At 34.5% G+C, this 13,233-nt stretch overlaps 2 protein-coding genes across 2 annotated transcripts; both read right to left on the reverse strand.

Moving 5' to 3' along the window:
* Positions 1-1,807: 1,807 nt before the first annotated feature.
* Positions 1,808-4,492, reverse strand: LOC107616300 (uncharacterized). The gene has a single exon (XM_088499377.1). It carries the CDS (start codon positions 4,490-4,492, stop codon positions 1,808-1,810), a length of 2,685 nt encoding a protein of 894 aa, XP_088355503.1.
* A 6,750-nt stretch (positions 4,493-11,242) lies between these two features.
* On the reverse strand, positions 11,243-13,024 carry LOC107616660 (ethylene-responsive transcription factor ERF112). Its single transcript, XM_016318615.3, has 2 exons — positions 12,552-13,024; positions 11,243-12,465 (listed from the first exon to the last, which is right to left on the reverse strand). Exon 2 carries the CDS (start codon positions 12,239-12,241, stop codon positions 11,348-11,350), a length of 894 nt encoding a protein of 297 aa, XP_016174101.1. The 5' UTR covers positions 12,242-12,465; positions 12,552-13,024; the 3' UTR covers positions 11,243-11,347.
* Positions 13,025-13,233: the final 209 nt, after the last annotated feature.

Here is a 13,233-nt window from a genome sequence, read left to right on the forward strand (position 1 = left end):
GTTTGATGTTAAAATTTGTCAGAAAGGTGGCGAGCTTATGGTCTGTAAATTGTCTTCCGTTATCTGAGATTATTTCTCTTGGGATACCGAATCTGCATATGATATTTTTCCATAGGAAAGATTGTACTTTTTCTGATGTTATGTGTGCTAGTGGTTGTGCTTCTATCCACTTAGAGAAATAATCGATTGACACTAGGAGGAACTTTACCTGGCCTGGCGCTTTCGGAAAGGGTCCGAGGATATCCAATCCCCACCTATCGAAAGGCCAGCTTACCTCTATGGTATGGAGCTCCTCGGCTGGGGTCTCTGAAAGGGTGGCATGCTTTTGACAATTATCGCATGCTTTGACTTTTGTGATGCAGTCCCGTTTTATCGTCGGCCAATAGTATCCTGTTCGCAATATCTTTGCTGCTAATGCTCGGCCGCCGATATGGTTGCCGCAGACTCCTTCATGCGTTTCGGCCATAACCTCCTCGGCTTCCTCGTTGCTGATGCACTTGAGCAATGGTTGTGAGTGTCCTCGCCTGTATAGGGTGTTTCCGAGCAGTGTATAGAAGCTTTCTCTTCTTCGGAAGAGCGGCAAGTTCGGCTCATCATTTGGAATGGTGCTTGTATTAATGTAATCGATAAAAGGTGTTCGCCAATCTGGGACCTGTGTAATACTCAAAATTGTTTCTTGCTCAAAACTGGGTTTGTCAAGTGTTAGCTGGGACAGTGCCGATGTGTTTTCGGCTTGCCGTGTTGTGGCTAACTTAGATAACACATCGGCCCTGGTATTTTGTTCTCGGTTTACATGGATAATATTAAACTCTTTAAATTTTGAAATTAGATCCTTTGTTATGAGCCAATATTTCTCTAACAGGATCTTTTACCTGAAATTCGCCCTTTATTTGATGTACACCAAGGAAGAGTCGCAGTAGGCTGTTATTCGGGGTACTTGTAGTTGTAGGGCGAGCTTTAGCCCAGCGAGTAGGGCTTCATATTCTGCCTGATTGTTGCTTGCGTTGAAGCGGAACTGTAGTGACTGTTCGGCCACCACTTTGTCTCCTTCTTTTAGTAGTATCCCTGCCCCACTGCCTTCTTTGTTTGATGCTCCGTCTACATGCATGCTCCACCTGACCTCTGTATTATGTGTGTCATTAGTCATCTCCGATATAAAGTCGGCCAGCACCTGTGACTTCAGTGTTTTCCTTGGTTCGTACTGGATGTCGAACTCGGAGAGCTCAACCGACCATTTTATCAATCTGCCGGCGAGCTCGGGTCTGGTTAATATCTGCCTTAGCGGTTGGTTCGTTCGTACTATGATTGTGTGGCTTTGAAAATAGTGCCGCAGTCTTCTTGCTGTGGTGATTAGTGCTAGCGCCAGTTGTTCTATCTTCGGGTACCTTGTTTCTGTTGGTTGTAGCACCCTACTGATGAAGTATACTGGGTTTTGCTTTCTTCCTGTTTCTGTTACTAAAACCGAGCTTATAGCATGGTTAGATACTGATAGGTATAAATACAGTGGGTTACCTGTCTCTGGTCTTTGGAGGATTGGTGGTGATGTTAAGTGTTGTTTAAGTTCGGTAAAAGCATTTTCGCATTCGTCTGTCCAGTTGAACTTCCTGCCTTTAGAGAATGTCTGGAAAAAGTGATAAGATCGGTTTGCCACTGCAGGTAGGAAACGTGACAGGGTAGCTATTCGTCCTGCAAGTTGCTGGACTTCCTTTACCGTTTTTGGGCTTGCCATGTTCAGCACGGCCCTGCACTTTTCTGGGTTGGCCTCGATGCCTCGAGATGTTAACATGAATCCCAGGAACTTCCCCCCTTATACTCCGAACGCACATTTGTCTGGATTAAGTCTCATGTTATATGCTCGGAGTTGTCTGAAGATTTCTACTAGGTCGTCACAGTGTGACCTCTGCATAGGTGTTTTTGCTACCATGTCATCTACGTATACCTCCATATTGCGGCCTATCTGTTGTTGGAACACTTTGTCCATTAGCCTTTGATATGTCGCACCTGCATTCTTTAGGCCAAAGGGCATTACCTTGTAACAAAAATTCCCGTGTTCTGTTATAAAAGCTGTTTTGCTTTGGTCTTCTGGGTGCATTAGAATCTGGTTATAGCCAGAGTATGCATCCATAAAACTCAAAGCTTTATAACCAGAGGCGTTATCAACTAATTTCTCAATGCAAGGCAGTGGATATGCATCTTTAGGGCAAGCTTTATTTAAATTTGTAAAGTCGACGCACATGCGCCATTTACCTGAGCTCTTCCTTACCATTACGACGTTGGACAACCATATGGTGAAGCGAATCTCTCTGATGAAACCTGCATTGAGGAGCTTCTGGGTTTCTTCGAGTGCTGCTTGTTTTTTCTCTTCTCCGAGGTTCCTTTTCTTTTGTGCAACTGGTAGGATTGTTTTGTCGATTGCTAGCTTGTGGCAGATGACTTCTGGGTTGATTCCGGGCATGTCATCTGGTGTCCATGCAAAAAGGTCGGCGTTCTGACGCAGTATGTGAATGAGTCTTGCTCGGTCTGCTCCTTCTAATGCCTCTCCCACATATGTACATTGTTTGTCGTCTGCTGTTAGTGTTATTTGTTGAAGATCGTCCATTGGCTGAGGTCTTTTGCCGAGGTCTTCCCTTGGGTCTAGATCGGCTAGTGTTGCTGAGTTGGCCGTCGTGTGGATTGCTTGAACCTGGGGCCGAGCTTCCTGTTCTGTTTGGACTGGTTTTAGACCAGCGTTGTAACACTGCCGAGCTTCTTGATGGTCGGCGTACACCGTAGCGATCTTGTTTTCCTGCACTGGAAACTTGACACACAGGTGTAATGTGGACACCACTGCCCTGAATATGTTCAGTGCGGGTCTCCCAAGTATAATATTATAAGGGCTGTAACAGTTTACTATTAGATATTGAATATCAATTGATTTTGACATAGGGATCTCTCCCATTGTGGTCTTTAGCCATATATGCCCCATGATGGGGACTCTCTCTCCGGAGAACCCAATTAGCTCTCCAGAGGAGGGTTGTATCAATTTCTCTGATAATTTCATTTTTGTAAAAGTAGAGTAAAATAAAACGTCAGCACTACTACCTGGATCTAACAATGTTTTTCTTACCAACAGCTCTCCGACCTGGATGGAAATTACCACGGGGTCGTCGAGGTTAGGGCTTGCCGATTTGAAGTCTGTTTGGTTGAAGGATATTGTGACGTCTGGTTCTTTGCCCTTCTTTGGTTGTATGGTTCCTTCGATTGCCAGCATTGCTCTATAGCTCCGCTTCCTGGCCGAGCTTGTTTCTCCTCCGCCTGCGAATCCTCCTGATATGTGGTTGATGACTCCTCTTGGCGGATCAGGAGTCGTCCTCTCTTTTTTGTCGTCAGCCGTTGCTTGCTTATGCTCTGCCTTGTCCGAGTTTCCTCCTCTGCCCTTCCGGGTCTCAATGTATTTGTCCAGGAGACCTTGGCGTGCTAGTCTTTCCAGGAGGTCCTTCGCAACGATGCAGTCATCTGTGGTATGACCGAACTTTCGGTGGAAGGCACAATGTTTTGTCTTGTCCACGAATCGTTGATCCTGGTAGTTCCCTGCTCGGGCTGGTGGTTTTATGATTCTGGCGTTGAGGATCTCTCTGATGATGTTCTCTCTTCTAGTGTTAAATCTGGTGTATGTGTTGTACTTTGACGCGGGCTTAGGAGGTTTCTTTGTGTCCCTGTTACCTGGCGATCTGAAAGTCCTTTCCTCATCTCTCCGATGTGGCTGTTTGTCTGATTTCTGGGCTTCTCGGAGTTCTTCGATCTCCATTTGCCCAGCCGCCCTTTCTCGGAATTCCTCTAGCGTCTTTGGTTTTGTTATGGCAATGGTTTCCCGAAATTTTCCTGGTCTGAGGCCGGCCTTGAGAGCATGCAGGTGGACGGCCGGGTCCAAGTCTTGGATCTCCATAGTGGCATCCGCGAATCTGGTCATGTAGTCTTTCAGACTCTCGTGCTGACCTTGTTTGATGGTGCCGAGAAAGTCCGAGCCATGTACATATATTCTTGATGCAGCGAAGTAATCAATAAATGATCTGGCGAGGTCTTCAAAGGAGGAGATCGAACCTGCAGAAAGTTTAGAAAACCAGAGTAACGCTGCACCATCTAGGTAAACGGGAAATGCTCGACAGAGGACGGGCTCATTGTTCGGGCCGTTGAAGAACATCATCGATTGGAACTTCTTCACGTGGGCTCGGGGGTCGCCGAACCCCTTGTACGGCTCCAGCGCGGTGGGCAGCGTAAAGTTTTTTAGCATCTGGTAATTTGTGATCTCCTCGGAGAAGGGGTTGTCGAGGGTGAGCTTTTCCTTTGGCGGGACGATGTTTAAAGGGTCCGCCGTACTTTGAGCTGAGCCTTTGGAGTTCTCTCCATTATTTTGTGTTGAGAACTCGGCTATCCTTCGTACCTCCGCCTGAAGCTCAACGATCTGAGCCAGGAGGTCATCCTGTGAAAGTTGTGGATTTTCCTTGTCAGCCATGTCCGAGGATCGGGGATCCTGCAAAATAAGGTAAAAGACTAAACAAAGGAAACAGTGGGGTTAGATGTACTCCGGGCCCCACGGTGGGCGCCAAGTGGTTCGTTCGAACACTAGGGCGGCCGAGCTTAAGCCCTTCCGATCAAGTCGCCGATAAGGGGGAAGAGCTTTACGTCGGCCGGAATCAAACACCGCGGCGGGAATACCTGCACAAGATACTCCGACGCTCAAGTCAGTAGTGATTCAGAGTAAATGAATAAAATGAGTTTAGAGTATAGAGTAAGAGACTGAGAGTGATGGAACCTCAGACCTAGCCAAGCATATTAGCTAGGTTTTATAGAAGTTGTCTTCTGCCCGTTAGTGGATAAGTCCTAGTTTATAGGTTAGTTGAGATATTCTGTTTTGGTGCTATAAACTAGTTGAGCACGTTTCCTATTTTCAGTTGAGTGATGCTGTTTCGGTCCTGATCACGTGCCGAGATTTTCGGACGGCTGATACGGGACCGAGCTTTATGATGCACGTGTCTTATATTTGAATGGGTGAGGCCGAGCTTATCTGCTTTTGTTCCGAGCTTGTTTAACGTGACGTCAGCCTCGGATATTTGTGTGCCGAGTATTCCGGGCGACCGAGGATACAGGTACCGTATCAGTTGATATTTTTTAGGTTGGTGATCATGATAGGATATACAGGGAAGCTTAGGATTAAAAATGGGTAAGTTGCATTTTTTGACCCATTTTTATTTTGGTTTCTATTTGGTAACAATTATAATTGAGAACTTTCATAGGTACTTTCTCATGTTTTTAGATTGGGAGATTGCAAACTCGACACTGCAGTTTTGATAATGCTATTTTCAGCAAGCTTCCAATTTGTTTATGTAGTTCGTGTCTCTACTTGTCAATTATTGTATACATGAATGTGTGATATATGTTGTTTGTCTCTCTGTTCTCTCTTCCTTTTTACCTTTTGTTGATTGTGGTAGAGTTGTTTGTCTATATTTATTTATTAAAGTATTTGTATTTTGATAAGATCATATAGTTGGCTTTGGATGATGACATTTTATGTAATATTTTAAATTTAGAATATATTTTAAGATTTATATTAAACTATATTTATATTTTAGAATGTTTATTTATTATTTATCTATTATTTTATTATAAACAGTTTTTTCAGTTAAACCACAGTTAGACCGATTAGACCAATAAACTAATAAACCAGTAATTAGAGCGGTTTAATGATCGGTCCGATTTTTAAAACCTTGCCAAAAATCCAATGGTAATCTAAGGTAGCGTTTGGTGCAAAGACAGAGACTGAAAGACTAAGACTAAGAGACATAGACTAAGAGATAGAGACTGAAATAAATTTTAGTATTCTGTTTGGTGCAAAGTGGGAGACAGAAATTGAAACAAGAATGAAGCTCTAATTTAATTTGCACAAAGGGTAAAATTGAAATTAATTAATTGAAATGAGAGTATTTTAGGTATAAAATGTTATTAAAGTTTTAGTCTTCATCTCTAAAAATTTCAGTTCCATGTGTCTCTATTTTTTGGAGGTACTAAAATACTAAAATTTTGGGGACAGAGACAAAAATTTTAGTACTAGTCTCTAAACCAACAAACATGATACTGAGTCTCAGTGTCTCAGTCTTTCAGTCTCTATCCCAGTATCTCAAAACAAACGCTGCCTAAGGGATTTAGTCGCGCACTAGTCTTCCTTCCTCTCACTTTTGCAAACGTCCAAAAGTATTAATTAGTTTTTTAATTATTGGTATTTTTAATTTACAAAAAATATTCTATTAACAAACATTATTTTTAATACGAAAATAACTTAATTACAAAATAAAAAATGATATAAGAATTTCATTAAAAAGTTTTAAAGAATAAAAACTTAATTATAAATTTGATGAAATTATAGAAACTAATAAAATAATTAAATTTTAAGCAACCTAATTAATTTAAAATTTTTAAAAGATAAATTTAATTAAAAATATTTTAGAGACCAATTTAGAGAATAAATAATTTTTCAAAAAAAAAATTTAACTATTTACTCATTAAACCTAGATTATACTTATGAAGATCTGCCTTCTTTTGAGAATTATTGATAAATATAAACATCTTACAATAATAAAAATAAAATATAATTTTTTTTAGTAAATCTATTTAACCCTCTTTAAAATAAAAAATAAATTATTTCTTATGATATGTCTTATTATTATTGAATAAAATAAATTTAACTTATCATAATTAATTTTAATTTTTAATTAATTTAAATTTTATTAACCTAACTAGTTAACTATGATATAACCTTTTTTGCAAATTATAAAAGTTACTAGAAGTTTAATTTTACAATTTTTCCTCTTTTCTCAAATCATACATCAATTAATGAATTCTAACAAAAAAAAAATCTCCAAAAAAAAATCAAAAGACACAAAAAACATTTAAAAAATTTTAAAATTCTCTCTTGATAATTTTCTCTTGCTTGCTTTCTTTATTTTTTTCAAAAAAATTTTTCGTTTCTACTAGAAAACTTCATCTATTATTTTGAAAAGCATTTATGGTGATGGTAAAAAACATTCACGCCTATAGATTCTAGAGGTTACATTTTCTTATGTAACGCGTGATGGGAGTAACTTTATAGCAGCTTCGGTTGATGACTTGATGCTATGTGAAGGCTGCCACCAGCAGAACTTTGTCTCATGCTAGCATGTTTTTTTTTTTTTTTTTTTATGAATTGGACAACAATCTCCAGTTTTAAGTTACACATTCACACACACCACACTCACACACATGATATCTTCTTTTTCTTGGTCAAGTTTGCACTATATAGGTAATTAAATGTGCTTAATAAAAGGTTTGGTTTAATATTTTTTTGTTAATGGGCCAACTGCTGTTTTGGAGGCCATATTATTGGGCCATGCTGCCATTCCAGTTTGGATTTTTATGCCATCTAAACAGTATTTTATCCCTGACCAAAAAAAAAAAACAGTGTTTTATCAATAAGACAATTAGAATTTATTTTTAAAAAGTTCTATTTCCACGGAAGAAAAGGTTTTATTTTAGTATTTTTTAAATTTTTTTCAAAAATTAAAGCTAATAACAATAAATATTGTTCTTGTGAGAAATGGATTATCTTCATTTTTATAATTGATTTATAAAGTATAATCTTTTACTATGCATTTTTTGAATAGTTCTAAAAAAAATATGTGAGAAAAAATATTAAATGATGAAAGATTATACTTTATCAAATAATTATGAAAAAAATTGAAAGGATCTATTTTCATTGTGGTACTATCTTCGGCTCTCACACATTATTCATCCTATTAATTTATAGGTTATACTTTTTATATTCAGTTATTTAAATTATTCAAAAGAAATATACATCATTCTTTTTTATTGTTTTTTCAGTTAATATATATATATATAGGTAATAATTTTCTCATTATAATCTAATTAAAAAATATTGACTAATAATGATATAAAATTATAAATTTTATGTACGTTCTTCTTGATATATCTTATTAAATTTATTTTTGAGACAGTTTAATAAAAAAATATAATAAAAAAGTTAATATATCGGCGATTTTGTAAATGGTAACATTTCATTCTTTGATTACTAATGTCTAATGTTAACTTTTACAAGTATCTGAATATGAATTAATACCAATTTTTCAATTTTCCTTCGATTAATTATGTGATTCCCATCACACCAAAAGCAATAAGTAGGCTCTCCTAGAGGAGGACTATGCAATCGTGTTTTTACATACTAAATTTAGTTGAATTCTACTGGCTCATCAAATAATGGTATATATATATATATATATAAAAGATTATTTGTACATTAAAATTAATTATTAATATATTTATGTATAAATATATAAATTTAATTTATTTTTAATATATATTTATATTTTAATATATATTTTATATCAGTGTCTGATTTTAATGTATATATAGCATGATTGAATCATTCACCAAAAATATAGCATGATTGAATTGTTTTAACAATATAATCATTAAGTTAATATAAAATATTATTGTTGATGTTGATTTTAAAATTTGTTTATACTGTTTCACATTGTTATTTAAGTAATTCATTTTAGTATATGTCTGTTTGTTGTAAACTTATTATTATTATTATTATTATTATTATTATTATTATTATTAGGATTTTTTTAGCTAAAAAATTCAAAAAATATCAAAATAGACATTTTTTGAAAATCAATTTCAATTATCTTATTAATAGAAAATCATTAATAGTGACAAAAACAATTTTTTTTTGCACAGATAGTGACAAATTTAAGGAAGGCTTGTTTAGAAACCAATCGGCACTATGGCCCAATAAAAATTTATCGGCTCCAAAATAGCAGTTGGCCCATTAAAAAAAATTATTAGTACTCTTCTATGTTGTTTATGTATTATATCATGTTATTCTTTAGCTGTTCAATTCTATAACTCATTGTTATATTCACTTTCGTTTCTTCCTTATTTTTTTAATAGTACCCTTCAATGTTCTAAAGTGATCAAATATTGGAAAAATTAAAAAGCAGAAACTTGTCTTACTACAAAGAAAACCTAATTTGCTTAAATATAGACATTCAAACTGTAATATTAAGCTTATGACATGAATTATTTTTTTAGCAATTGAATCCAAAATTTAGATTAAATTAAAAGTTAAAATTAATCATAATAGACCAACTTATTTTAATATTTCATATAATCATAATAAGACATGTTATAAAAAATAATTTATTCTTTATTTTATAAAAAGTTAATTTTTATTTATCAATAGTAATGGAACGAAGAAATTTATTGTGATCCCTATATATATTTACTTAAAGCTGGCATATATTGTATTTTTTTGTATGATTGATATTATATTACACATATATTAGACAAAAAATATTACAGCACATCGATTTTATATAATTAAATATTGTTTAAAAAATTAAATATTAATTAATCACTATTATTGTATAATGTAAATCATAAGACTGATAGTAACAAAAACTTGAAAAGCATGCTACATTCTATAGATTACAGGGTTTACGATCTAAGTAGAACTCTCTCAATTTTTAGTTATAACATCATTGAATATTGCATCAACCGATTGATATGCACATCATAATCATGTATATTCATGCTTACCCTTTTAATTCATCAATGAGTCCATATATATATATATATGTATAACATTTCTTTTGTGTGGAATAATAATAACGAAACATACAGTTTCTTAAGTCATTAGAAATGCGAAGATTAATTCAAAAGATCTTTAAATAGTACAAATGTAAAAACGGTTCAAGACTTTGTGTTAAAGAAAAGTAGAGTTAGAGAGAGAATGTAAAGTTGGAGAGAGAAATAGAGTAAAAAGAATATTTCAATTGTTATACTGTCTTAGTCTTATAAATAAAAAAAAATTACTTTATATATATTACACAGATATATTTATATCTCTACTAGTAAGTACATTAGTGAGTACATCAATGAGTACACTTATCTATAACAAAGTATCCCCTCCACACACACATATATATATATATATATATATATATATATATATATATATATATAGTAAATGACACCATCACATATCCAAACATGTCTATAGTTTTCAATGAAAATTATGTTGTTATTATATATATTTTACTCTAATTTTATAAATGTCTTAAATACTAGTATATTAGTGAGTACATCAATGAGTACACTTATCTATAACAAAGTATCCCCTCCACACACACACATATATATATATATATATATATAGTAAATGACACCATCACATATCCAAACATGTCTATAGTTTTCAATGAAAATTATGTTGTTATTATATATATTTTACTCTAATTTTATAAATGTCTTAAAATACATTTTAGATTTAAATTTATAAATAAAAAAGCTAATGCTACGAAGTCAATATATATACGATGAATTGCAAGTGTCTTACTTTATTGTTAAATAGAGATAGACTGAAAATGACATACAGGATTTTATACTTAGATTCATTATCAACGACAAACGTGAACATTAATCTCACGTAATTCCATTGTACTTTAAATTAATATTTTCTTGGCACTGCTAATAAGAGGTATAGAAAGCAATTGAGATCTATTTGAATGAATTAATTTACTGGAACACTATTATACTTGTCGTTTTATGTTACATCAATTAGGGAATGAACAATTAAAGATACCTCCATAGATTATCAGCATTCAGAATTTAGTGCCGCATAATTTATTGATTGTTTGATTCCATCTATATTAACAGAAATCCAACTCAAGAATTTTTGGTGGAGATAACTAAAGTGGACTTAGAAAAGGTAACAATTTTACCTTATTAATAGGTTTATGTAAAAATTAAATATTAAATCATTTATTAACAAAATTGTTAATATTTATGCTAAGTATGTAAGATATAAATATAATTAAAGCTTTACTTTTCTAAGTCTACTTTAATTATCTACGGTTAGTAAAAATGTTAAAATTTTGATTTAGGATATACTTTTTTTTTTTCACTCTAATCCCTTTGATCATAGTAATAACACCAAAAAGAAAATTAAATACTATTCAAAACTACGTCAAAATACAATGGGCTCTAAGTATACAAGGAGGAAACTAATTTTTCTATTTTACTGATACTAAAAAAATTAATTTTTAAAAATAAAAGCAGTATTAAAAAAAGAAATATAACAATTTTTTTCTATAAACTATATATAAAATTAAAAATAAAAATATATAATTATATTTATATGAAATTAATGTTTAAAAACTATAAAATAATTTTATAAGTTAAAAGGTTTATGCAATAGTTCTTAATTACTTACAACTAGAGTCTTCACTATAATTAAAAAAAAAAAAATTCCACGTCAATTCGGAGGAGGATAGCCATGGGTATCTGACCACGTTGAAGGTGGTGGAAAACTCAATCCGCCGCTTGCTCCTCTGATATTGTCAGAATAATATCTCGGTGGACGGAAAAATCCTGGTTGATGTCCTGGTTGCTGTTGAACTGAAGAAAACAGCAGAGGAAATGAAGCAGAGGAGGATTGACTCGTAGACGGTGAAAACTCAGCCGGCAATGAAGACGAAAATGAAAGCGAAGACGAACCCGAAGACGTTGATAATAATAACGAAGTTTGATCTGCCAAATTCATTTGTGAACGGTAAAGCCACTGTCCATGAAAGTGGTCACCAGAGCTCTTCAATAACTCAGAATATTGCAAGTAGTCATTCATCATCTGCTCAGGAGAGACCTGAAGAGGAGGCCGTGGCCCCTGCATCACCGGCCGAAAAACTGGTACGGGAGATGCCTGAAGGACAGTTGTTTGTTGTGGTGGTACTGGGACTGCTTTGACATTTTCAGGGAAGTTGAGTTTGGCTCTGTTTCCTCTAAACCTCAATGCGGCTTCATCATAAGCTCTTGCGGCAGCTTCCGCAGTGTCAAAGGTTCCAAGCCAAACTCTTGCTGCTTTGTGAGGGTCTCGAATCTCTGCGGCCCATTTTCCCCATGGTCTCTGCCTCACTCCTCTGTATTTCCTCTTTCTCTCTCCTGTCTCTTCGTAGGATGTACCACTTTCGCTTGAAGTTGTTCCTGCACTTGGTTGTGATGCATGAAGAGTAGTGACATGTTGTAACAATTGATTATGAGAAGATGTACCAGCAGTCTGAATATTAGTTTCTTCCTGACGCCCTCTTTTATGGCCACCCCAAAGAACAGAGGCAGAAACATCATCATCGTGATGATGCTGTTGATGCATCATAGAAGATTGTTGTTGTTCATGGCCCCACCACTGTTCTTGTGGGTTGGCGTGCGTTCCTGATACTAGTTGTTCCAGCTCTGATACTATTGATGAACAACCTTGTGATGATGATGAGCCTCCACCCTCTTCATCCTCCACCGCCTTCAACTTTCTAAACTCGTCCGAACCCGCCACCTTTGCCAGTGTAACCAAAATCTCCCTTTCGTTGATGATAATGATTCCCTCTGAGAAAGAAACAAGATTGATTATAATCTATAACGTACCAAGCTAATTAAATTAAGAGAAATTCAACATCACTCAGAAGGCTGACCTTGCTATATGGCTCCAATTAACCTAAGCTTCTTCCACCATGCATATATGACTTATTTCTTATCTTTTGAAGAACCACGAAGGAACGAGAGAAGAATGAATTGGTGGTATAAATATTATTGATGGTGTAGCTGTATCAATACATACAATAATAATCAAATCAAAAGTGAATATGATATTGTATAGCTTTCCGCTACACTGATGAGTCAGTTCACACTTCAAACCCCAAATCTTAAAAGATGGTTTTGACTTCTACAATTTTAATAAAGAGATTGTATACAGGATTAAAGAACTCTTTAAACCATTTTCATAATTCTGGGTTTCCATTTTCATCCAGAGAAAACTATAATCATCATCTTTAAATTGTATTCCTAGGCCTATAGCTAACTCAAAAAAAAAATGAAGACCATATGTATTATCAGATACAAGGTATTATCAAAGAGAACATTTTAACGTTTTCAAAATACTATCAATGCAAGTATAAAACTGTTAAATGCTTATATTCCCAATTCAAATATTTTATCAATAATATTATTCTCAATTCAAATATTATTTTATTAATGATATTAAAAAAAAGTGATAAGAATCTTAAAGTTCAAGAGTACAAGAATATTACCTGTGAAAAGTTTTGATAGAATAGATAAGTTATAATTTTTCATGCAAGTATTACAATTAATAATAAA

Source organism: Arachis ipaensis, chromosome B9, assembly GCF_059453495.1.
Source record: "Arachis ipaensis isolate K30076 ecotype BB chromosome B9, ASM5945349v1, whole genome shotgun sequence".
Lineage (NCBI taxonomy): Eukaryota > Viridiplantae > Streptophyta > Magnoliopsida > Fabales > Fabaceae > Arachis > Arachis ipaensis.